Here is a 27,482-nt window from a genome sequence, read left to right as displayed (position 1 = left end):
ATTTTTCATGGCGAAGAATGCGTCGCCACGGCAACAGCTTTTCACGAAACAACAAGCTTTGAGTAACTTTTCATCACAAAGGTCTTTAGATTGTACTGACCAATTTTGAAGTTGATTCAATTAGTTCCCTAGGAGGAGTTTGTTACAGTGCAGTGCCTGGAAATGACAAAAACGACACTAGAAATTCCTAAAAAATTCAAAATGTCTGACTTCCGGTTGGGTTTAGAGCATGATCCCAAGAGACTTTCTTTTAAGTCCACATGTGATACATGTGCCCACCAAATTGTGTAAGTTTATGTGAAACGTACTGCAAGGGCTGCTTCGTCGAAATGTTGTAGGGGGCGCTATTGAGCCGATTCACCCCTCTGAAGCAATAAAATCAAATTATATAACTACATTTTGGGCTTGTAATCTGCGTGCAGAGTTTGCTTATGTTTCGAGCTTTTTTAGCCTCTCAAAATGACCTTCGTTTTTCACGGCGAAGACTGCGTCGCAACGGCGTTTGACGAAACATCAAAAGCTTCATGAACTGGCATTATGAACTTCTTACATTTGTGTGGAAGTAGTTTGATGTTGATTTGGTTTACCTAGTAAGAGAAACAAGGCAAAGTATAAAGACTTTAACTTACTGTTACCAGTAGGCGGCGCTATGACTATGATTAAAAATTGGCCTGCAGATGTCTTCAGGCCTGGAGTCTAATCAAACATGTGAAATCTGGTAAAGATCTGATGATGTGGAGTCGAGTTACTTCAGTTTATTCGTTCATGGCGAAGGATCGAAATTCACTGAGCCGCCACGTCGCCGCCTTTCGACAACTTCTTACAATCTTTACACTGAAGCATTATCAAGTTCTTAAGGCTTTTCTGACAACATTTTAGTGGGATTTGATTAATCTGTTAGGAGCAGGATGTCAAAGTACACAACCTATAACTTCCTGTAGCCACTAGGTGGTGCTAATACTATGATTCTAAATTGTCATATAGATGTCTTCAGTGTCAGGATTTTATGACATTTGAGAGATGTGGAGCAGATTAGACAATGTATGGCCGAGTTACAACAACTTCCTGTTTCATGGCGAATGCTGTTTATTTGCCGCCACGCCACGGATACATAGTTCAGTAACTTTTTGATCTTTGAGTAACTTTTCACTGCCAAGGTCTCAAGAGCATACTGACCGAATCTGAAGTCAATCGGGTCAAATCTCTAGGAGGAGTTCGTTAAAGTACAGCGCTTTGAAATGGTCCAAAAACGTCATACAATTCAAAATGGCCGACTTCCTGTTTGGTTTAGGGCATACTTTCAAGAGGATTTTTGTACGTCCCATCAAGTTACACAAACCTACAACATTTCATACAGCTAGGTGAAACCCAATGTTGGGGCTACTATTTTTCATCCCGCAGCTGGACACCCCAATCAGACTGCAATTTTCACCATGACTGCCTAATAATAAATATAAGAATAACAATAGGTCCTCCGCTCCGACTACGTCGGTGCTCGGGCCCTAATAATAACAGCAGCAGTTAATATGACAAAAAGGATAAAAGCTGTGATAGTGATAGAAATGTGACTAATATTAATAATGACAGTAGCAGTGGGTGTCATTAGGGCCACGATCCACGGAAACCTGTGAGGCGAGAAAGCATTAAGACTCCGGGGTAGAATCAAAGTTAGTAATGTGCATTAATGGGACATGAATTCATACAGAAGGAGAGAGAGAAGAAGAGAGAGGAGCTCAGTGTATCCTAGGAAGTCTCCCGGCAGTCTAGGCCGCTTATCTAGGGGCTGGTCCAAGGCAAATCTGAGCCAGCCCTAACTATAAACCTGAACCAGCCCTAGCTATAAACCTGATTCAGCCCTAACTATAAACCTGAGCTAGCCCTAACTATAAACCTGAGCCAGCCCTAACTATAAACCTGAGCCAGCCCTAACTATAAACCTGAGCCAGCCCTAACTATAAACCTGAACCAGCCCTAGCTATAAACCTGATTCAGACCTAACTATAAACCTGAGCCAGCCCTTACTATAAACCTGAGCCAGCCCTAACTATAAACCTGAGCCAGCCCTAACTATAAACCTGAGCCAGCCCTAACTATAAACCTGAGCCAGCCCTAACTATAAACCTGAACCAGCCCTAGCTATAAACCTGATTCAGCCCTAACTATAAACCTGAGCCAGCCCCTACTATAAACCTGATTCAGCCCTAACTATAAACCTGAGCCAGCCCTTACTATAAACCTGAGCCAGCCCTAACTATAAACCTGAACCAGCCCTAACTATAAACCTGAGCCAACCCTCTAAACCTGAGCCAGCACTAACTATAAGAATTGTCAAAGAGGAAAGTCTTAAGCCTACTCTTAAATGTGGTGAGGGTGTCTGCCCCCGGACGGAAACTGGATGCTGGTTCCACAAAAAAAGGAGCTTGATAACTGAAGGCTCTGGCTCCCATCTGTTGGGATCTTGCAGGAGCGTGTTTGGTTATCAGCAAGTATGAAAACTAAAGTATTGACATTCATAAAATTATTAATATCAATAATGTATTAACATATATTAACAATAACGGGGCACCACCCTGGGATCAGGGAGAAATAACCAAACAATGGATTAAAGTCTCAAAATGATTATTCACTCACAATGTCAATAGTCAAAATATTTATTGCACATTCAGAATGAACAGTGAAGGCTTGAATTCGAGCACAGGCTATCACATCCAGCTATTATCGCAATACAAATGCACAAAGTAATCACAGAAACTGCTCCTTAAAATATAAGTTTATTTCTTAACAATACTGATTAAAACTAATAATATAAATCAACAAACATCTATTATACAATCTTCCTTTTGCAGGTTGAAGTGGTGGAGCACGGGGCAAGTTATCCGGTTTCTCCTTCAAGATCCCAAAACAGTCTATTGTTCAACCAGCAAAGTTAGGACTGTTACCAAGGTTATTTATTTAAAAGCAAAGTTGATATCCTCCTTTCAGCAACCTGAGTCACATGGACTGCACAGAGTCAAGGTGAGCAGTGATTTATATAGCTTTGGTGACGTCATGGCCTTGTCAAAGGGACTTTCTGTGGCCTCATCCAATGAGGTAACAGTGTTTGGTTTGACCCAAATCTCAGACATAGGTGAGATTTTAACGCCTGATGGGGGTTAAACCACTTTAGGCTTTTGAAATGCCATGTAGGCCTCTTCCTTTGTTTCAGCCACTAGGTGAAGTCCCAACACATCCTACTTTTTGAGACTCCAGGAACCACAAGTAACCCTGCATTTTGGGAGTGCAGCTCTCTGGTAGGATAATATTGTACTATAAACTCTGTATGATATGATGATGCCTGGCCAATTAGGCATTTGTACGCGAAGAGAAGGATTTTAAATTGTATTTGGGATTGTAGAGGGAGCCAATGCAGGGAAGCTGATACAGGAGTAATATGATCTCTTTTCTTAGTTTTTGTTAGTACATGTGCTGCAGCATTTTGAATCAGCTGGAGAGATTTAAGAGGCTTATTAGAGCAGCCTGATAATAAGGAATTGCAATAATCTAGTCCAGGGGTCGGCAACCCGCGGCTCCGGAGCCACATGAGGCTCTTCAGTCCCTCAGTTGCGGCTCCCTGAGGCTACATCCACACTAGTATGTTTTCGTTTTAAAACAGAGTTTTAACAAACAAAAAAGATCTCCGTCCACATGACGTTTCAGCATCGTTTTCGAAATGATCTCTGTCCACACCATATCACGTGACTCTTCACGTACACTGGGCATGCGCGGGTGCCGATGTAAACAGAAAGTAGATTGGTTGCTTAGTTAAAAAAATACGACAGAGTAATAAAGTAGTCTTTAATAATGACTTAAGATCTTCCTCTAAAATCTTCCTCTATAAACTCAAACAGACACATTTCCAGTAAAGTTTTAGAAGTTTTATTTTTCAGAATTTACTTTAAAATGAACACTTACACGTAAAGGTTTACTAGATTATGATCCATAAATGTGGTCAACACACGTCTCACTTGTTTCCTCGGTTTCATTGTTTCTGTTCTCACTCGTAGCTCTGCCGGTGGCTGAAGTCTCTGTCCTACTGGAGAGCAATTCATGTTTTGTACATTTGTGTGTGGACTTCACAATAGTAGTGCAGAACAAAATAAACATTAATAAGAAAAGGAAAGTCCTCCGTTTTGTGTCCGTCCTCCTTAAAGCCGCTAACCGTGTCTTCAGACGTCCGCTCCGTAGGTCACGCTGGACACGCCGCTCACTAATCGCTCCATTAACAGCTGCTTCCTCCGCAGAAATGCAGACTTTAACTGAACAGCTGCTAGTAAAGACAACAAGGTCAGCAACACCTGTAATCACTTGTCCATGTTATATTAACCTGGTAGTCGATCGGTAATCAATGCTGTTGTTGTTTGTGATCTTCCGGGAAAGGGTCACGTGATAGGGGCGTGACGAATCAGGGAAGGACACGTCGTGACTGCTAAGAACCAATCAAGTAGTGAACGTGGGCGTCTACATCATCGTTTCTAAACTCATGCGTTTATGACCGTCCACACGAAGAGGTAACCCTGTAGTTTTTAAACTCCTCCGTTTTAGGTGCTCAAAAACTCCGGCGTAGTGTGGACGCTCAGTGTAAACTTAGCAAAACATATACGTCTAAAATGGAAACGGAGTAGTGTGGACATAGCCTCAGGCTTTGACAAAAAAAAACATTGAAATAAATAACGGTTATTTTTATTTTATTTTTTGCACAGTGGACAATCTTTCAAAGGGAACACCTCTTATCTTGGAGTTTGAGCTGATACTGTGTCACTGAAAATAAAAAATGTTTTAATATTTGGTCAACTAAAATGTGCATCACTTCCTATTACATCACTGTCAAGAGCCTTTCCCTGCAGGTGGCTAATCATGATTTGCAGACCCCGCTCTCAGTAAACTATCAACGGATAAATCCCAAAAATGAAAAGTCACGGAGGAAAATAGAGTTTAATACTGCGTATTCATTTGCTTTCACTGCCAACAATGCCTGCTTACCTGTATGCTTGAAATGTGGCGAGAAATGTGCAAACAACAAGAATGTAATGTTGAAACTTCCAGAACAAGCACACAGCATTTGCTGAAAAGTATCAGGCTGGAGATGAGAGAAAAAGAGAGATGGTGTAGTTTCTCAACTGCTGCAGCAAACTGAGTCTTTTTCTCCTCTTCATAAGAGTATGATATTGTTATAACAGGTAAAATAGTAATAAAATGTCAAGAATTGTCTTTATTCTTGTTCTATAATTTCATAAATAATACAAACTATAGTTTTTGTTTATATAATATAACTATATATAAAACTTTATAAGCTGTGATATCAAATAGCTTTTGCGGCTTCAGACACATTTTATTTGGTGGAAAATAGGACAAAATGGCTCTTTGGATAGTAAAGGTTGCCGACCCCTGTGTTAGTCAAAGTAAAAAATGCATGAGCTAATTTTTCTGTATTGCTTTGAAACAAAATGCGCCTGACTTTTGCAAGGTTTAATTGGTGAAAAAAGGCAGTCCTTGAAGTTTGTTTTATGTGAGAGTCAAAGGATATATCCTGATCAAAGAGAACACTGAGATTCTCTATGGTGGTGCTGGATTCCATGGCAATGCCATCTAAAGTAACTATATCATTAGATAACTTATTCTGGAGGTGGTCAGGACCAAGTACAATAACTTTAATAGAAAATATGAAAATAAGAACAATCCCTCGTTGGTTTCGTCTGGCTTGATTGATAGATATAATTGGGTATTGTTGGGAATGAAAAGGAGCGTGTTTGAGTCATCAGCAAATGTGAAAAACTAAATTATTGACATCAATAGAATTATTAACATTAATTATATTAACATTATTAATTAATAATAACAGGGCACCACCCTGCGAACAGGGACCAATAACCAAACTATAAACTCATAATTAGTATTCACTCACAATGTTAATAGTCAAAGTACTATTCCACATTCAGAGTGACAGTGAAGTTTTAAGTTCGAGCACAGACCACACATCAGCTATTATCACAATAAAAACTCATCACAGACAGCTGCTCTTTAAAGTATAACAGAGATTAATCAATTCTAATAACATTGATCAAAATGAAATAGTATCTAAAACTAACAACAACTATACATTTATGAGCCTACGATCTAAAATCAAAGTGTGTGTGTTAAATGATAAAGTCACAGTTTTAACAATACAGTAACTTAGAACAAAACAAACAAGGTACTAAACACACTATGACTTAATTATGCCCAGCCCTTACTGTGAGATGGCTTTTTAATGGTCGACGTGGTCCTTTGAGTACTTCGCGTCAGGTGCGCAGCTCCAAGCTGCACGGCAATACACTTCTTGTGTGGCAGAGAGTTCCATTGGAAATCAAAGGTATTCTTCTTCCTTATAACCGGCACAAGTCGACTTGATTGGAAAGAGAATTTGTCCTTCTCTTTCTTTGAAGAATGAGTTTTCTTCCTTCTGCAGGCAAGCTGTCCACTTCTCTTCTTCAGGATCCAAACACAAAACAAAACAGTTATTCGTCCTAGGGTTTACTTTTAAAAGCAGCAAAGATATGTTCTTGCCTCCTTACATCGATGTGAGTCGGACGGGAAGGGCCCAGAGCTGGATGGAACAGAGTTTTGTAGTTTCAGGGACAGGCAAAGCTGCACCACAGGAAGTCCTGGGGTGTCTGTGGCTGTTGTCCAATGGGATCGCAGCTCTGGTGTTTTATTGCTTTTCACATCTACGTGTGATTTGAGCTTTTCCTTTAATGTTCTCTAATAGTTATAATCTTATCATTGAAGACGTTCAGGAAGTCATTACTACTGAGGTCCATAGGAATACATTAATGTTCTCTCTAATAGTTATAATCTTATCATTGAAGACGTTCAGGAAGTCATTACTACTGAGGTCCATAGGAATACATTAATGTTCTCTCTAATAGTTATAATCTTATCATTCAAACTAATCTATCGAGGCAGTGGTAGAGCAGCAACGAGGTAAAATGACTGAGGAGTCTGGGACTTTGATGAGAGCATAGATAATGGCTTCAGTTCCCCATCAGAAAGGGTTGACTGACGGCAAAGTGAAGGGGTGAAGATATTCTAAATATAGCGTACTCTTAAACTGATATTGATTCTTTTAGGTGTCTAAAATACGTCCACAGCAGTACATTGCTTTGCTCCGGTGCTGCTACTCCTGTCTGTTTCTCCAAACTCCATATACTGTAGCTAATACACTGACTATGGAGAAGTCCTTCATACAAACACACCTCAAATAATCCAAACTATACTAACTTTACAGCCCTTACCGTTTCAGTTTATATTGTGGCTTGCGAGGTGTATATACCAAAACAAATTGTTGCTTTGTCTGGTTGGAAACCCACCTATGCTTGCATATAATGTACTGTATGTGTAGCTCATTGCTGAGTCTTAAGCCCTATAGAGATCAAAATCACTTGCAGCTTTAACTAGTTTTAATGTGAAAGTACAGATTCTTATCTCACAACTTTTTCTTTATTCTGTCTTTCACCTCTCAGTCCTGTGAGGCGAATGCTCTCTCCTCCCTCCCTCTTATCAGGTTTCTTGCTTTCTGGCAGTGAGAGTGTCATTATGTGTATCAGTCTCATGTCTCAGCTCTCAGCCGTTAGTCCTCACCTTTTTCACTTCTTCACCGTTTAGCGTATTTGTTTGTGTGACCGCTGTGTCATTTCAGTCCAAACTACAGCAGCCACCACCTGAAAACAGGATTTGGATGTAATGACACAAGCATGATTGATTGATGTTGGTTATGGTGGAAACAGAGCACACACACATTGTTGTGTACAGTGTGTCCGGCAAATGTGGGTTATTGAAATTCTCTTATGTAGGCTTTGTGGAGCCCATCTGCCTGCCAAACTATGGGGAGGACTTTGAGGAGGGCACCATGTGCTGGATCTCTGGATGGGGAGCAACGGAGGATGAAGGTGAGTGTGAACATGGCAAACAGATGTTTTCTAGTCTATTATTTCAGCTGCGTACAACTACATTCTCAATTGGGTGTAATGTAATAACATCTGTGATCGTGCCCTCTCTGACACATGCTTGAAATGACATGCTTTTTCCAGGAGAGACCAGTGTGGTTTTGCGCTCGGCCGTGGTGCCACTCCTCTCCACTAAGACCTGCAACCAGCCAGAGGTTTACCAGGGCCTCATCTCCTCCTGGATGATCTGTGCAGGATACCTAGAAGGAGGGACTGACTCCTGTCAGGTACAGATGGTTTTCTTTAAGCATTGATCCCTTCACTGTGAAGGTTTCAGAGCACAGAAGAGGCCCCGATTGCTGTGTCCCCCACAGACCTGCTTCTCTAAACTGGAAAATCAGATAACAGTGTAAAAGTGTTTTTCTTGATATCTCTTATCTGGAAGAACAGAACGAGGTCTCTATTTTACTATCTGATTATGGGTGATGAGGACCCCATTCTCAGAGAACTGTCCTACCTATCCAATAATATTATTCGGGCAGAATTAAATTATTGGACGGGATTATTGGATTATTCTTTTTTTCTTTTTTTTTGTCGGAGTATTTCTATAAAGAGCTAATCTTTATTTGTCAAGCTAAACTGAAGGAGTGTTATTGGAAATACAATCAAATTACATATTTCAAGAGGGCACTCGATACTTGACCTGTAAGATCCAAATCACTTTTGTAGCTGATGACATCTTTTTGAGACTTTTTGTCTTGGCACCAAACAAAAGAGCTGACAATTACTTTATCTTTTGAATAATGGGAATCATTTGCATTTGGTAAAGTAGACATTCAGAAGTGAGAAATGAATGTGGCAATGTGAACGCTCTTTGTTTATCTGTCCAGCTATAGAACTTTACTATTTTGGTTCACTCTCTTGCTGTCATAGTGTTATTTTCAGCAGGCAGGTGTTTTCTTAGAAGAAGAGCTGTAAAAGACTCACCTGCTCAGCACCAAACAGCAGACAAGACAGTTCCTTGATGTCCTAAGTATTAGTGCTCGTATATTTTAAGTGTAATAAGAAGACTTTAAGTACTGCTGTAAAATGAGTAAGAGGACAACATTCTTGTGATGTATACAGCTTTAAAGAATAAAATCAAAAAACAAAAAAATGAAGTGAACAAATACATTTAAGCCCAATGACTTTCTGCTCACTGAGAACCAACAACATTGAACTGTGATGGTAGTTAATTTACACGTCCTGTCATTTATTGATAGTTTTTCTGGAACTGGTCATTAGACTTCCTCACAAAGAGACCCCAGCACCTCCTCCACTCTAGTGTTGAACACCGGAGCCCCCCAGAGCTGTGAGCTCAGCCTCCTGCTGTTCACACTGTACACCCACGACTGCTACCCCAAACATGAAGAGAACTCTGTTGTGAAGTTTGCAGAGAACACAAACAACTATGACACTTCATATAGAGAGGAAATCAACAACCTTCAGAGTGGAGCTCAGAGAACAACCTGCTGCTCAACGTCAGTAAAAGCAAGGAGCTGATTGACTTTAGAAAAAAGGAGGTGAAGACACACATCCCTGTCTACATGAGGTGGAGCAAGTGAACAGCTTTGAGTTCCTGGAAATCAGCATCACAAACAACCGGACATGGTCCTCACACATCTCCATCCTGGTGAAGAAAGCTCAGAAACTGCTGTTTTTCTTCAGGAAACCTAAGAAGAGAGGAGCAATAGAATGCCTTCTGACTGAAACATTACAAACTGGCATAGGATCTGCACATCCCAGTACAGGAGGGCTCTACAGCGGGTGATTAAGCCCTCATCAGTACCATCTACTGAGCATCAGTGATATTGGTGAGAAGAGGAGCCTGCAAAGAGCTAAAGGGATATTAAAAGACAAAACCCACCCAGCTACATCCTGTTCACCTGCTGCTGTCTGGAAAGAGATACAGAAGTATCAGCTGCCGTACCACCAGACTTCAGAGCAGCTTCTTTCCTTAATTCATCATCCACCATATAATATAGATTTGTTTTCTTGTGTTTCTTATACAGCAAAATGGGACCACAAACTGCACTTGTGTTGTACAATGACAATAAATGAACCTTACTTGGTAACAATTATAGGCAAAAAGAGGCAGTGTTCTGAGGCGAACCATATTGAGGACATGTTCTTTTTGAGTTTTTAAAGAAGAAATTATATAGTAGAGATTTTATAAGCAGAATTTTCTTTGACGAATGTGTGGAAATGTTACTATTTATTCATTATTGGAGGTGTTACTCAATATTTGCTGAATTGTATGGTTACATATAATCAATAACCATACAGAAAAAACAACTTTTCCATATTACGTTCAGCTGACCTGCACTGTCTGTTGATTTAATGAATTCTAATTTTCAGTGTGAGACGGTCTTCATTGTAGCAGGCATTAGAAGCAAATCATTTACAGCTTTACACTTCTCTCTTCCTTTCAGAGAAACTATTAGGAAACTATGGGACCTGTGAAACAAAATGTCGTAAATTAAACTGGAAATATAAACTATACTAAAACTTCATAGAAATCAAATTACTGATTTTAAAATACTCCCAAAAGTTCACACAAATGTTCCATTATGACAACAGGAAGTGTAATGATGTACTCTCTCCGGTTTATGAAGCGTGTGTGTGTGTCCTCAGGGGGACAGTGGAGGTCCTCTGGCCTGTGAGGACTCGTCTGTCTGGAAGCTGGTTGGTGGGACCAGCTGGGGAATTGGCTGTGCTATGAGGAACAAGCCAGGCGTTTACACGCGCATTACACGGTCGCTCAGCTGGATCCGCCAACAGATGGAGGTCAGTACATGACAAGCTGTGTCCCGTTTCAGGACCTAACACTTACAAGGGTGTGTCCTTTGGAGAACATAACTGAACCAGATGCACCATACGGTCAGCATGTTTTGTTTGAGTCACTATAGCTATAGTCAGTCAAAGGAAGGCTGCATTTGTAAGAGCCTTGTCAACCCATTAGGACACTGCAAAGTAGTTCCAATATGTTCTCGACAGTGTTTACATTTTGACATGTCACAAAATGAATGATGGCTTCAGTCTCAGGGTCCTAGGGCTGGTTTCAGTTACATATTTTAGACTGGTCTGCAGTGTTATGCCCGATTTAATATTGATTTTAGAATATTTGACATAAAGCTTTACCACCATGCTGAACTAAGACCCATGTTTCCATGGTAACAGTCAGTAACACATGCTGACTAGCAGTTTTGTTAACAGTGTTGTGGATTATCAATTGTCCAAGGCAGCTATCCTAAACCTGAGCCCATCAGCTCTGTACAGATCTCTACTGAAGTGTTTGGCATTGTTACACTCATCTCTCAATCGTCACAGTAAAATGTTCTGCTGAAGTGAACAGAGCTAAACTCTACGGACATGATTACTCAGCCAGGATATCTTAGTTTGAAAAATGTCTTGCAACTGCATATTAGTCCCATTTAAAATACTCAAGAATGAGACTGCTTTGTGCAATGGATGAGGTTACACGTCTATCTGAAGTCTGAGTACTCGAGCCTAATTCATCCAAGTCAGTTTGTGACACCGGTCCCCCGTAGTGTGCATACTGGCTTACTGAATACAACCCACCACATCTACGGAATTGTTTATTTCTGCATTTTCTTTCAGAGAGAAGAGGCTCACAGTTCTCCAACGCTGAGCACAGACAACTGAAGCACCTAGTTACTTCTCAGGATTTGGCTTGGATGTTTCTACATTTGACAAAAACAGAAAACTATAGCGATAGACCATCACACCAGAGTCAGAGCCTCACAAATCCCGTTAGGGGGCAAAGAGACGGTGCACAGCAGAGAGTTAGGCATCGTTTATTCCAAAATAGAAAGCTCTAAGGCAAAACAGACAAGAGAAACGTGAACAGCGCTTCATAAAAAGCCAAGACAGACGCAAGTGGGGATGGAGAGCTCAGCGAGGGCCCACCCAGAGTCACTGCACCCTCAGGCTGCATGACAGTTACCATTTCAACTTTACAAGAGGGATATGAACCAGATATCTGCAGCTATTGACAGACAATTGTTGTACAGTACAATATTACAGATATTCAAATAAGAGGCACCCCAATTTGTGAAGTAATAACATAAAGAGATTTCAATCCGTCACTACAGGTGTATGTAGTGGCAGGGGGACCAAAAGAGGCTGCAGTCCCAGTCCTTCAGGCAGGCAATGAACAAGGAACTTTCCAACTGCTCTTTGTTTTAACGCAGAAGAATTTATGTGTATATAAATAAAAGTTTGACACGTGCAAAAAGTCCACTGCTTCTTGTTTCCGATGGATTTCGTAATATCTTACTGGTTACTCAGACCCTTGTGATTGTGTGATTAGCATAGTGTTCTGGATTGTGCATTTGAAAAGTATGCCATTACTGTCAAATGATTACAAGAGTGATGCATGGTATACACAATGAGGGTAAAACTGGAGCTCTATTTAAAGAAATAAGATCACTGCGATGTTGCAGTACACAAAGTAAAATGATTGACGATGCTTTACAGAACCACTCAAGTGTTCTGTACTTTAGTGTCCTTTTGACCAATTTCAAAAAGTGTCAAACTTTCTTTTGTGCTTCTTGGCAAGAATTCTTTAAAAAAAAGAACACAGGTAAGGCCTTGATGTTATTGTACGTTTAAAACCAATTTAAATAGCAATTTTCATCAGCATTCAATTCATTTTTCTGTTTTTTAGAAAACTTCAAAGAACCCTGGAAAACAGGGTTGCTAGCTTTAATTATGAATCTGTACATAAATATTCCTTACAAAACAGGAGAACACAAAAATGAAAACAAAACACTAATTTCATACATTTGTATATAAAAATAAGCATCTCCTTTTTTTTTCTCCTTTCAATCCCTCACCTTGGGCTCCCCTTGGGCTCCGCTTGGCCTGCAGGGCACGTGTGAGAGCCGTGGAGTCAGTTGCAAAAGTGTGCACATCTACTCAAAACACAAGCATGCAAAAAGACAAACCCTTACAGATAGAACTCCAAACTATTGGCATCCAAAACGAGAATTCAACTGGGGGGGGGGAGGAACAGGGGCCGAGAAAATAAATCAGCAATCAGTCAACATTATTTAACGGAGCATACAAACTTGCTTCGAGTGTTTTTAACACTTCTTTTTTCTTCTGTTTGTTTGATTTAATCTTGTTGAGCTTAAATATACAAAAAAGTGCACTCGCATACATCAACTAAATAATTAAAAAAACGTTTCTGAAATGAAACTCCTGATGTTCACACACGCAGCATAAACCGCCGTTCAGCAGGGTGGAGGGTTGGAAGAGTGCAGGACTGTTCTGTCCTGTAGTTTTGTGCTCTATGTAAACCTAATGTGTGTGTGTGTGTGTCTGGTTGTACTATGACCCATAGTGTGTTTGAGAACACAGCCGACCTATTTACGCATGTCTTGTGTGTAGATCAGAGTGTGAGGGAGTGTGTCCTCTACTGCAATGAGTCGCTGTTGTCCAGGCCCAGCCCGGCCATGTCCGTGTCATCGTCCTCATCTCCGCTGTCCCCCGACTCGTCTTCACTGTGGCCTCCCAGCATCACCTGCTGTACCGCCAGTGTGGCGCCGTCTGACGTCAGGCTCTGCAGACCCTCCATGTTCATCGTCACCATTGTGCCTGAGAACAAAAGGAAAGAATTACTGAGTAAAATCCTATTACTATGCATGTGAAGTAAAAAACCACCACAAATGTAGAATCACCACCAATCCGTCCAGTTACAGTTTATATCCAGGACAGTCCAGACTCATGGTATACGATGTGAAGACTTTGACAGAATCGAATAAAAAAGGTAACAAGTGTATTTTTTGGAAATCCCAGCACACGCGCATGGACAGATGCACACAGACAGACAGACAGACGCACACGCACACAGACAGACTCACACGCACACTGACACACAGACAGACGCTCACAGACAGACAGACAGACGCACACGCACACAGACAGACAGACTCACGCTCACAGACAGACAGACGCACGCTCACAGACAGACAGACAGACAGACAGACAGACAGACAGACAGACAGACAGACGCACGCTCACAGACAGACAGACACACGCTCACAGACAGACAGACAGACAGACAGACAGACGCACGCTCACAGACAGACAGACACACGCTCACAGACAGACAGACAGACAGACAGACGCACGCTCACAGACAGACAGACACACGCTCACAGACAGACAGACAGACAGACAGACAGACAGACGCACGCTCACAGACAGACAGACACACGCTCACAGACAGACAGACGCACGCTCACAGACAGACAGACAGACAGACGCACGCTCACAGACAGACAGACAGACAGACAGACAGACAGACGCACGCTCACAGACAGACAGACGCACGCTCACAGACACAGACAGTTTATATCCAGGACAGTCCAGACTCATGGTATACGATGTGAAGACTTTGACAGAATCGAATAAAAAAGGTAACAAGTGTATTTTTTGGAAATCCCAGCACACGCGCATGGACAGATGCACACAGACAGACAGACAGACGCACACGCACACAGACAGACTCACACGCACACTGACACACAGACAGACGCTCACAGACAGACAGACAGACGCACACGCACACAGACAGACAGACTCACGCTCACAGACAGACAGACGCACGCTCACAGACAGACAGACAGACAGACAGACAGACAGACAGACAGACAGACAGACAGACGCACGCTCACAGACAGACAGACACACGCTCACAGACAGACAGACAGACAGACAGACAGACGCACGCTCACAGACAGACAGACACACGCTCACAGACAGACAGACAGACAGACAGACGCACGCTCACAGACAGACAGACACACGCTCACAGACAGACAGACAGACAGACAGACAGACAGACGCACGCTCACAGACAGACAGACACACGCTCACAGACAGACAGACGCACGCTCACAGACAGACAGACAGACAGACGCACGCTCACAGACAGACAGACAGACGCACGCTCACAGACAGACAGACGCACGCTCACAGACAGACAGACGCACGCTCACAGACAGACAGACAGACAGACAGACAGACAGACGCACGCTCACAGACAGACAGACGCACGCTCACAGACACAGACAGACGCACGCTCACAGACAGACAGACGCACGCTCACAGACAGACAGACAGACGCACGCTCACAGACAGACAGACAGACGCACGCGCACAGACAGACAGACAGACAGACGCACGCTCACAGACAGACAGACGCACGCTCAGACAGACAGACGCATGCTCACAGACAAACAGACGCACGCTCACAGACAGACAGACGCACGCTCAGACAGACAGACGCATGCTCACAGACAAACAGACGCACGCTCACAGACAGACAGACGCACGCTCACAGACAGACGCACGCTCACAGACAGACAGACGCACGCGCACAGACAGACAGACAGACAGACGCACGCTCAGACAGACAGACGCACGCACGCTCACAGACAGACGCACGCTCACAGACAGACAGACAGACGCACGCTCACAGACAGACGCACGCTCACAGACAGACAGACAGACGCACGCTCACAGACAGACGCACGCTCACAGACAGACAGACGCACGCACGCTCACAGACAGACGCACATATTTCCCGTTTTAACACCTCTTCTGGGTTTTACCTTTGGTGTGAGAGTGACAGTCTCAATAATTAGCTAGTTAGACTCGTCAATCTTTTGTGCAGACCTGAGTGTACAGAGGACTCATTAAACTGACAAAGAAGAAGGAGATTCACAAGTTTTGTCCCACACCAGGAATCAATACATAATCACTAGTGTGTTCACACCAACCACGAAGTAAATCTTTCAAACGGCATGATTACATGCAAAGACGTGAATGAAATATCTCAACTGGAGCAAGAAATTCACATGACGCGGTGTCGTGAAAGCCTATCAGTGCTGAGATTTGTGACTTTAGATTGGATCTCATACTCGCCAGCTTGGTTTCAAAGGGGCTGTAACGAATAGTTGGAAGATTTATTCATAACGTTGACTAGTGCTGTGCGGTATGACCAAAAATGTATATCACGGTATTTTGCCTAACTTTGGCGGTACCACGGTATATCACTGTATTCTTTTCGAACTCATACACCTCACCATGAGTTCAAGTGTGTGGAAAAGAAATACTTATATAATATCTCAATGTTTTCACAGCACTGGTTTGGGGATGCAGTCTTTTTAGCAATTTCAATTAGTAAAATCGACCACAGATATTTAACTTTCACATATGGATTCTCATGAGATCTGCTCTATGATGTCTTTCATCGTCTCTCCTCCCTGTGTCACGGTGTGGGTACATCTCACTGGAGTAAGGAAACATATCAGAATACCCTTATTTGATTGGCTAAACTGCATCACGTGACGTGATTTACAACGCATTGGTCTGTGTTTTTCCTGCACCGCTGAACAAGTGCCGTAAATGCTGGAAAGGAGCGTGAATAACTCCGCTGCTTTAAGGCAAAGGCCCGCGACCCACTGAAAACGGGTCCGCGACGACCCACCAGTTGAGAATCTGTTCTACAGGATTGTGACGAGCGGTGAACAGCTGTTTGTGTGGCGTGTCTTCCGTCTCTTCCGGTTTCCTTCACCTACATTCCCCTGGGTCCTAAGCCCCTCCAAGTACAGCTTCGTATCACCCTCTACGTACCAACGTACATTTATAACAAATACCACACATATTACAGTAATCAGCGTTGCATATGTGTCACTCTATCGGTGCATCTCCGGTCTGTCTATGTTTATCCTGCATCGCTGTTCTGTAATGTAACGTTACTGGAGGACGGAGCCTCTCCCAGCTGTTAGCAGACTGTTGTGCTAGCAGGCGAGTGAGCTGTACCCAGCATGCAGTTCAGCAGTGAAAGTTTATAAATGTACAATTATTAGTGTTACAAATTGTTTATGTGTCACAGACTGTTGTGTTGTGGTGTTTTGCTCTGTTAAAGAGCGTTAGTTGTGGGTTGTTAGTTGTTATAAAGTTATGACCATGACTAGGGATCTGTCTCAATACAGATAAGATAACTAGCTCCACCGCTATTGTTTTCGGTGGCGAACATCATCTTTAGGAGCCTGTTGAAGACTGTCAGCAATGTATGACGGTATGTGGAAAATTCACATCGTACGGGAAATTGAAACCGTTTGAACCGGTATACCGCCCAGCACTAATGTTGACATTCAATTCTAGATCAACATTTTTGCATGTCTATTCATTCAATGGATTGCCCAGGGTTAATTCAAAATTGTGCTTCGAGGGAATTATTTTCCCTGGACACAGCCAGCCAGCCTGCCTGCCTGCCTGCCTGCGTGCGTGTGCGTCTTCCCGTCTCTCTCGGGGGAGGAAAATCGAAAGCGTTGGCAAGCACGGGATGCATTTTTCATTTATCAGAATCAGATTCATTCATCATATATAATATAACCGTTAAGTCAACGTCTTTTTAGTAGATTATCTGTGGGTTTTCTTGCCAGATTCACAAAACTACCGATGGAGATCCCGCCGCCAAATAGAGACCGCCAAACTGTTTGGAACGAGTGTCGGCTGATAACGATCAGTGGCCGATCAATCCGAGCACCCTTCATTTTGGCCATGGTTGATCAAATGTTGTCGTCGCCGCCCCCCCCCCCCCCCCGACAAACAACCATACACATTTTGAGTTTCTCTTTAACTTGAATACAAACTGTTCAAACTAAACCCTGCTGCGTACCGTCGGGCATGGTAACTTGCTGCTGGGTGCCTCCTCCTGTGGCGATGGAGTCAGGCCAGAAGCGCTGCAGTGGCCGGTTTTGAGGTGTCTTCTTCTTGGCTTTTGGTGTCTCAGAGGAGCTAGCATCCAACATGGGCTGCAGGATCCGCCTTCGTGCATTTATAAACCTGGAGACACAAGACAACTGAGATCTGTGACGGTACTGACTGGAATATGTGCTTTTGTAGTCAGATGTTCTGTCCTGATACGCTGTGATGAAAACATCTCCCACTAAAATTTAACAGGATGTCAGAGTTCAATCTGTTCTCAGCTTTCAACTGATTGGGCAAACTACATTGAGTTGTGTTTTCATAAGGATCGAATGCAGCAAGTAGAAGCAGAAATAGTTCATCACTGACTTTAAAAGCGTGTGGGCAGACAATCAGCTGACTGACCAATTAGTTTTCCACAGTGGGTAAAAAAAAAAAAAGAGTGCGTCTTGACAAACACCTATGAAGTTGGGATGGTGCATAACAACGGTACTGAATTGTCTTTGTGGGCCAAACTCACCAGTTGTTGACCTGCAGAAGTGTCAGGTTAGTCTGAATGGCAATCTGTTTCTTTTCATCCTCTGTTGGATATGGGTGCTACAGGAGAGGACGGGGAGGAAAGGCTTCAGTATTTTTGTTGAGGGTTGAAGAGTAACACAGGCAATAGATTTGATGCACACAGACTCACCCCAATGTGCTGGAAGAGCCACGAGCGCATGACATTAGTGGCGTGTTTGGGTAGAACACCGCGTTTGTTCTTGGTTGAGTTGTCGTCGTGATTAAAAAGGTTCAAGTCCTGGTGAAACTGCAGCTGGAGCTGAGCAGACAGACATTCATTCATTCAAACACCTTGCTGTTTGTTCATGTCACCAACAACACATGGTTCACATGCGACTGTGGCTAAGCGGAGAGCAGGGTCGTCCTTTAATCAGAGGACTGGCGGTTCGATCCCCGGCTCCGCTAGTCCCATGTCAATGTGTCCTTGAGCAAGACACTTAACCCCATTGCTCCCATAGCTGTGCCTACGGTGTATGAATGTGATAGAATCTGATAGGCAGGTGACAGTAGTGGTCGGAAAGACTAGAAAAGCGCTATACGGTAGTAGACTGCATTTACCATTACCATGGTTCTGCTCAAATTACACACAATGTGAACTTGGATTTCAATTTTAAACTTTGAACTAATTGCCAACAATTTGCCATTTTAGGATCTAGAATATACACCAGAATCACAGTAACAAAGAAAGATGAACAACCTGATTGTTTTGGACGCGTATTGTCCCGGGAGATAGAGCCTGTGTTACCACTTGGCCCTGAGGAGTGACGACTGTAACAGGCTGGTACACCGTGCCACCTACAAAACACACACACACACACACACACACACACACACACACACACACACACACACACACACACACACACACACACACACACACACACACACACACACACACACACACACACACACACACACACACACACACACACACACACACACACACACACACACACACACACACACTAATATAAGCTGCTGCGCTGTAGAGGGCGACCCAGAATAGTAGAACAAGATGTAAGGACTTGACCAATCAGATTTGACTGTCAGGTACATGACAACATCTGAGCTGCAATCAGAACAGTACAGTACCTGAGGGAGGGGTTGTATGCCATGGTGACATACCTGCGACCACCTGGGTGGGGTTGACTGCTGTCACGGTAACGTTCCCTTGCTGCAGAGCTGACGCTGGCACCACAATTTGACCCTGGGGACTGATGGTCCCCGAGATAGAGCTGGGGGTCTGCATAACACAGAGCAGCAATACAGAATGGGTCGAAGTCAAGTGTGTGTTGGTGGCTCATACTATTAAAAGAACATTGATATTGAACTTGAGATAATACTGTGTAGCAGGTTAGAAGAATGAAATAGGTTGAAACGCATTAAAAGGCAAAGAATCCAAAACATCATCATCAGTGACAAGTATGAGAATTTCTCTTCAAAGGCACTAACAGATCCAACTATTTGTGTTTAGAGGTGATAAGTACAGTCCACCTACAGTCCATACCGGAGTCTTGGTGGGGGAAAAGCCCTGGACCTGGCCTTGTACGGGAGAGTACGGGCTCCCTGGATCTCCACTCAGCAGAGTCTCGCTGTTCATCTTAGTCTTGAGGCAGGCGATGTAGCGGCTGCAGAAGTCCTTACAGAGGTCACTCACCTTCTCCAGCTCCAGCAGGTGGATCCTCAGCACCTGGATGGCTTTCACCATCTAGGAGGTCAGAATTATACAAAAAAAAGTGTTGTTTGTGGCAGTCTACAAAAGGGAACAGTCTCTCAAGCAAAATATATTCCCATCTGTGTATCCTCTAAATGTCTGATATTGAGGATTGAGACACTTAGATGATCACTTCTGTTCTTTATTTCAGAATACTTTGTTTATTTCTTGGTTTCCGACCTCCTTGGAAGTTAGGATCACCCATAGACAGTCTAAAAGTAGATGACATGACAGCTCCCCAAAAGTGAAGCCAAATCTTCTGGCTGGCCCTCTGGTGGCCAACTGCAGTATAGGTCATGAACCCTGGCCCCAGATGTGACATGGGCCCAACGAAACAAAGGGTAACTCCCAAGTCTCTTAATTGTCATTTCCTCGCTCCTCGATTGAACCGGAAGTTGTTCTGCACCACCATATTGACGACCGTCCCAAAGCTCTTATTTAGCGAGGAGGATGGAGGAGGGATCTCAGAGGAGCCATGAGCGAGGACTCACGAGAACAGACTTCCAGGAAGTGTTTTATCAGCCGACACACCCCCTCATTGTTCATCAGTCATGTGATTGGACGCTGCAGCCGATCGGACTGATGCAATCATATTCTTGGTTATTTAATAATGACGTCACAATCTGAATTTCAAAACGTACAGACACATTCCACCGGTAGAAATCGATTGAACAGTTTGTTAAAGAGGTAACAGACTACAGAGAGAACACACCTCCACAGTGATTACTGTGATCAGCGGCCGCCGTCATCAGAAACAGACGTGACGCAACTGAGGAAAGGACGTCTCATGTGTCTTAAAACATATTTCCTCGTTTCGTCTCTCAATTAAGAGACTTGGGACGTACCCAAAGTCAAATCATTTTTTTCCAAAGATGGTTTCTGTCATTTTAGGTAGTTCTTATCACACTAATGAATGTTTAATAGGGGTGCAACGGATCATAAAACTCACGGTTCAGATCGCATCACATTTTTAAGTCACGGATTGGATGAGCACAAAAGAAAAAAGGGAGCCAATATAACTTTAAGAGTTTCCCGGTCACATTTTTTGCTGCCGATACCAATTGTCCTTGTTACGTCCATTGTTATAGCAGCTGGTCTACAAGACTCCAGACTATTTTTTCACCACTGCCCGGGAAATCATTTCAACTGTCAAATTGTAACAGGTCATAATTCCCTCCCTAATGATCATCTATTTATGTTGCTGTGAAAACATCTCGCAAACAACTGGACATATTCAAGTTTCTCACCAAAAACTGCATTATATAAGATTACATTTGAAGTCATCATGACAACGTTATAATTCACCTGCCCAATACTTATTTTTACTAAACGAGGCATGAACGCATCATAATGAACCTCTGAACGTTGGCCGTTAGCTTGGTGCTGTTAACATTACTAGCTCTCCTATTGTCGATTTCAACACCAATTTGTTGTTCACAAAGTAACGTTATCAGGGATCGGCGTCTAGAACGCATTAATGCCGATCTCAAAATTTCATATTTTTACTGAATATCGATTGATAAATGTCGCAGTAAAAATGTATTTCACACTATCATGGTTAAACTGTGCAATTAAACGTTGGTTCACATGTGTGCTGAACGGAGAGGTGGAACCGTATGGATCAGTAATGCACTAACACCACTATGTGTTCATTTTCCTGATGAGATTGGTTTCAGTTAGTTATATGACGCTGCAAAAGGGGTGGGTGGAAAGAAGAAGAGAAAGAAGAATGTTGGAGTGAGCCGGATGAAGTGGTGGAGACTGTACCCAAGGAGGAGTGGTGATGGGTAGCTATGTGTCAAGGAGAGGAATGGAAGGACAGATGGGGGGGAGATTTTGTGAAAAGGATGGAACTGGCTGTGGTGAATACATATTTCAAGAAGAGGGAGGAGCTCAGTACAAGAGTAAAGGAAGGTGCACACAGACTAGACAGGTGGTGGCAGGAGATTACATAGCTAGGCATCAGATGGTGATCAGTAGGATGACTTTGGAGGGTTAGTTGATAGGCTGATGAATGAAGACAATGAGAGAGAGAAAAGGTTGGACAATGTGGGGATTGTGAATAAGGAAATGCGGCAGAGGTCATGTCAGCTACAGCAGTGCCCCATGTTGTATTTCAAACAGCTAGACTACCCGAGCTAAACCATAAAGTCAGTCTTACCAGCTAAATGACGCCGATTGTGGCATCTGACCATTATGAGGAATTTCTAATTAACAGGTAGGCAGCATCTCACTGTGCTGTTGAGGTTAAAGGTCATGGACTAGTAAGTGTGTGAGTGAGTTGGGGTTCCTCCATTTTGTGTCTCCTTGTGATTTGACCCAGCCACAGTTAATACTCCTTTTAAGAAAATCCTCTAGTACGTTTTTCTTTTTGAGCTGCTTATGCTACCAACTACATTAAAATGCAGTCAAAGATTGTAATTAACTAAAAAAAAAACTACTGAAATAGTTGAAATATTTTGGGTGACCTATGGGCCAGAGCAGTGTGTTACAGTGAAGCAAACTCCCCCTTGACAAAAAGACAAAAGGTAACAACAAATCAGAGAATTTCTTCCCCCCACATGCAGACGAATCTCACCAAGTTGTCAAGTTCAGGGTCCTCACTGAAGAAGGGTTTGCCTTCCTTCTCCTGACTGCGGACAAAGTTCTCAATGTCCACGTCAAAGCTCGCCGAGGTGATGCAATCAGAGCTCAGCGTGGACTGTTCACACTTCTCAAACAGCAGGGCCAAGAGAGGGAACAGGGGATGCCTGTGAAAGGTGCCCACACACAGAATGGAATCCATCACTTCAATGAACATACACTTTTTCCCCAGTAATAGAGCATGGCTTCCAAAATGCAAAAAAAGGCGGACATAAAAACAAAGGCTAACAAAAGTTATTCAGGCAAACTATTATGCACTACAGCAATACGACTACTGTCCACTGTTACTAATACAGTGGACACCTCTTTTAGGGATCTCGTCTGTCCGGGTCAAAGTGACCACTGTAAGCACATGTCCATGCCATGGCTGGTCACTCCCATGAATAGAATACATTTTCATCATAATTTGCAGCATATGACAGAATACATTCATCACTGTACCCGTGATCACTATATGAACTTCACATTGTTCTTAATAATATTAGCTTTTCTTGAGATCATGCAACTTGTTTGTAGGCTCTGATTTACGGAAAAAATATATACACCTTAATTATGTCACCTCGTTATGTCAAAAAATCTCATAATTATGAGCTACGATCTCTTTAACACAAGAAAAGTCTTATAATCTTATAATTACGAGATCAGGAGCTCATGATTGTTGAATGAAAAGTTACAGTAAAGTTGGAAAGATATTCACAGATTCGTACTTCTTGGACCAATAACTCATAAGTGTAACGTTAATAAAACACAAACGATGCCTCTTTAATGTGTAGCCGCTGAAAATACATTTAACTAAAATATGCAATAACTTCATTGCCATGCAGTGTAACCACAATCACTGTCCATATCAGTAATATCTTCCTGGTTATAAAACACTTACTTTGGAAAAAAATGTGATTTAGCGAAATTTGGGGGAATTTTTATTGGGCAAAGAATTCCATAACTTCATTCTTATGCAGTGCAGTGTCACCAAAATCACTTCACACATAATGGTTGAACTAAAAACTTGCATCAATTAGTTGGAACTATTTTGATAATAGTTAAAGTTGTTGTTCATGCATACTGTCTGAGCCTCTCAAATATGGAGATTTCCTATCTCAGATTTGATCTGAACGGGAAAATGTCAGATCGGTGGTCCCTAATTAAATCACGAGAACAAAGGGGAGGAGTTCTCATAGATGCCATGTGAGGTTTCCTAGTGATAGTTTAGTTTCTGGCCAAGCTGAAAGTAATCAAGTTAAGAATGGGAAAGAGAAGAACTCAGATTTAAGACTAGGGGGCTGTTGTTCTGGTTCTCTCTCCTTAACAAACACACACAGAATTATCTCTACCGATATATGGAGGCTTTGTCCGCGTCCATGGGTGTCTGTGGCTCCGTGGGTATCGGACTGGGCGCCTCTGCCAACGTCCCCTCAATAAACTTCTGCTCGGAATCGCTGTCTACCTTTACAACACCTTGCATCTGCAGAAAGAGAACACAAAGGATTGAGAGAAAGAAAGCAACAGAGTGACAGAAACTGACAGAAGAGGTGAAGAGACACAATAAGACATCATGTGAAGACCAGAGTAGCTGGAGGGTAAAGCTTAACAGAGCCTTGCTTCAATATGAACCCTGTGGAAAGTCATGAGGACATGGGCTGAACATCACTTTAAAAAACTATGCATTTCTCATACGAGACTGAATTTTTCTTTTCAAGAAGAATGAAGACTTCTTCACTGTGATCAACAACAAGGCAGAGGTACTGCAGGAGTCATGAGTTGTTCGTCCCGTTACCAGCCACCAGCACCTTTTGATTAGAGTTACCTGATTGACAGTTTATTCTTGTTTCGCTTGAATACTTTTGACCTGAAAAATGTTATGGACAGTCTGCATTCTTTCATGCCGTCTGGTCTCACATTGCTCTATGAGCACACTGCAGCTAGACATCCAGACAGTGTTGCGCTCCAATCACAATGCAGACCTAAACACTACATACCCGGTGATGTGATTGCGATTGAAAATATAATCCAGAACCTGTGTGTACACACGTTACCTAATGGAAGTAAAAAGATACATTAAAATGTGAGTGTAGCCTCCACAACACTGGAGGCACATTCATTGATTGGGAGCCAAGTTTCTCCTCCTTTACTTTCACACCGTGCCTGCCCAGGGGCATACATCCCATCCCCAATCATGTGACTGAGAACAACAATGAATGAGATTGAGCACAAAGTAGCTAAAAATAATCACTTGCTTGGGGTGGAAATGTCTCATTAGTCATAGATCCTTCTCAGCTCTCGACACCCCCAAATTTGGCACTTGAATAATGATGTTTTGTAAGCAATTTACATAAGCTCAGACAGATATGCTAGGCAGAAAAATAGCTTTATACAGCATAAGTGTTTCCCAAACAGTGATGTATTTGTGGTGGCCTGTTACAGACAGCCATGCACGTCTCCAACAAATCATTATCATTGGCTGTGTTCTAGTGTTGCATGCATAAAGTGTTTCCCTTTTGTTCAGCAACCCAGGCTGTATTATCCCCACTAAAAATACTGGAGGATCTATGGGCAAGGAGTTGTGCAGCATACTGAAAGTTGTAGCTTGAAACATTTAGGTTTTGTTTTTTCAAGCCCTGTTCTGGTTGATTATCTTTGTAAAAACAAGCAGAAAAAAGTGCAGTTCAGCCAGTTGGAGCAGATTGTGTAGGCCTTGAGGTCCATACCAAATGTCTCCCTCTCACCCACCTGCTGCTCTCCCTTTGGGTACTTGTCTATGGAAACCGACTGGGCTGCCATCACGTTCACTGCTGATGCTGCAAACACTGGGGCATTATAGAAAGCAGGGACAGGTGGCCAACCTATACAAACACACAGTTTACATTAGACTACCTGTAAAACATGCCTGGAGTGGAAAGTTAGGCACAACAACTGGAACGTCATGATATTATGATGAGATTATCATTAGTTTTGTGTAATTAAGAGAATATACAAACTCGTTTTCATAAAACAAATAACAGATGTTGAACATTAACGCGTATTAATGTAATATTACTGTAATCATCACATATTTCCTCCAAAATAAAACTAAAATGATAAGTGTTCCTATAGTTTGAAGGATATATAGGATGCAGAAATAACGAAAACATAAACATGTGTATCATTTAAAATGTAAATGTTTTGATATGTGCACACACCTCTGGGCAAAACAAGGGATTGTGGGGGGACTACCTTAGTATGAAGCGACTACGTTTACTAATGTTATTTCTATACGTCTCATCAACAGTTAGACACATTTCTGTACACCACACTCGTGAAACAAGAGGAGATTGAAATAACGAGCCCGTGATGCGTTGTTATAATAATAGTAAGCTTACGATAACGTTACCCTGCAACTGCTATTAACACACCCACCACGATGAACTTAGCCGTTAGCTCTGTTAGCTGCCCGCCGTTTGTGGCGGCAAGGGGATACAAGTTTAAGAAAGCAAACATTAGCCAACTAAAGCTATATCCTCTGCTACAACAACGGTAGTCTTGACGCAGACAAAGTAGTTCGGCGGGACTAAGCTTTGATATTCCACAATATTTAACATTAGCTTGCCTGTAAGGTTAACGCCACATTGGCGTTAGCTCGCTAACCTAATCTAAGGTTAACCCAGTGAACGACCGTCTGGCCGAGCTACAGCTAACGTTCGCCAACTGTTAACTTAAAAGTGTTTCTCATGCTAGAACGGTGAGGCCAAATGAGACGCGCCATATTTAGAAAGGGGATCACTACCAAAAAAACAAGCTAACCTAGCTAGCCAGATACAAAAAAAGGACTCCGCTGCGGATTGATACGAAGAGTGTCGTTTGCCCACATAACAAAACAGCTTCAAGAGCTTTAGCATTTTTGAATTAACATTTTAAATGAATATGCATTTCTTGTTCGCTCTATGCAGTAATTCAACTGCAGTGATATTAACAAGCATTGGCTGCACACCAGGCTATCCCGGTTGATCCTCAAATCCTTCCCACATCAGTCAATCAATCACGCGGGGACAGCTGTCCTCCCCTCAGCGACAATGTTACAACTGTCGGGCCTTGTTTCTAGCTCTCGCCCTTTGCCTTTCCACAATCCTCCTCTGCCCCCAAAACGCCGACATATTTTTTTACCCCCTCCCTTGTATACAGATTTTTTTATTCTTCCCGGAGCTCTGCCGCTTCTGCTTCCCTTCCAAAAACACCCTCCGCTGCCCTGACTAGGTCCGCACTCCTCGCCCCGGGGCATTTTTGCGTGCGGCCCAGATTGTTTGATTGATAGGGAACGGAAAAAGAGGGATTTTGAGTGACAGCTTACCTGAGTGCCAATCTTCGTCACACTGACAAGCGGCTGCAGCAATCGGGACCCGCAGTTGTCGCGTTGCGTCATCGCGTAAGGGCACGCAGAGGCGCTTGGCTCATGAATATTTATAAGGTGGGCGGAGACATGACGTCCTACAGTCTGTCCCTCTGCGCCCTCTTGGCAAACGCCATTTACACAACACATTTTCTATGTATATCTGAAGCTTTACACTCCTTTTTTGCAGATATTTTGTCATCATATGCACACACTAGATCAGCTCGTCTACCCCTAAAAAATGCTAGCTGGGATAATTAGGACATTATGTGCAAGCAGGCAGGCTAAGGGTGTGGAAATTGTAATCTTTACAATAGAAACACAGATAAACCACTTGCACACTCAGCTCTATTCAAATGCCCCCCTGAGGCAGAAAAGCAGCAGAAAAGCAGCGTTTGATCTGTGCCTATCCCTTTATATGCCCATTTCTTTAGCTAAGACAAGACAGAATCAAACCAGG

At 42.7% G+C, this 27,482-nt stretch overlaps 2 protein-coding genes across 7 annotated transcripts in view; one reads left to right on the top strand and one right to left on the bottom strand.

Moving 5' to 3' along the window:
• The window catches only part of tmprss3a (transmembrane serine protease 3a), a gene marked incomplete at both ends in the record, with an annotated part of 40,705 nt that extends 29,039 nt beyond the window's left edge, over positions 1 to 11,666 (top strand). The window contains 4 exons of the mRNA XM_079170207.1: positions 7,869 to 7,964; positions 8,106 to 8,248; positions 10,635 to 10,787; positions 11,622 to 11,666. Of these exons, the coding sequence (XP_079026333.1) occupies positions 7,869 to 7,964; positions 8,106 to 8,248; positions 10,635 to 10,787; positions 11,622 to 11,666 (437 nt within the window). The remainder of the gene's footprint in view (positions 1 to 7,868; positions 7,965 to 8,105; positions 8,249 to 10,634; positions 10,788 to 11,621) is intronic.
• A 136-nt stretch (positions 11,667 to 11,802) lies between these two features.
• On the bottom strand, positions 11,803 to 27,022 carry pknox1.1 (pbx/knotted 1 homeobox 1.1). 6 transcript variants are annotated; one of them, XM_079169717.1, is made up of 11 exons: positions 26,984 to 27,022; positions 25,390 to 25,502; positions 23,994 to 24,124; positions 22,598 to 22,769; positions 19,804 to 20,013; positions 19,398 to 19,548; positions 19,003 to 19,100; positions 18,436 to 18,564; positions 18,268 to 18,344; positions 17,719 to 17,885; positions 11,803 to 13,622 (listed from the first exon to the last, which is right to left on the bottom strand). In XM_079169717.1, the coding sequence occupies exons 2-11, from the start codon at positions 25,438 to 25,440 to the stop codon at positions 13,441 to 13,443; spliced, it is 1,368 nt and encodes a 455-aa protein (XP_079025843.1). In that variant the 5' UTR covers positions 25,441 to 25,502; positions 26,984 to 27,022; the 3' UTR covers positions 11,803 to 13,440. The 6 variants fall into 6 exon arrangements, with proteins under 6 accessions (XP_079025843.1, XP_079025842.1, XP_079025844.1 ...); XM_079169716.1 differs by lacking the exon at positions 26,984 to 27,022 and adding an exon at positions 25,839 to 26,880; XM_079169718.1 differs by lacking the exon at positions 26,984 to 27,022 and adding an exon at positions 26,627 to 26,880.
• Between the last annotated feature and the right edge of the window lie 460 nt (positions 27,023 to 27,482).

This window comes from Pholis gunnellus, assembly GCF_910591455.1.
Source record: "Pholis gunnellus genome assembly, chromosome: 12".
Taxonomy (NCBI): Eukaryota; Metazoa; Chordata; class Actinopteri; order Perciformes; family Pholidae; genus Pholis; species Pholis gunnellus.
This window is presented reverse-complemented; position numbering and strand designations above follow the sequence as displayed.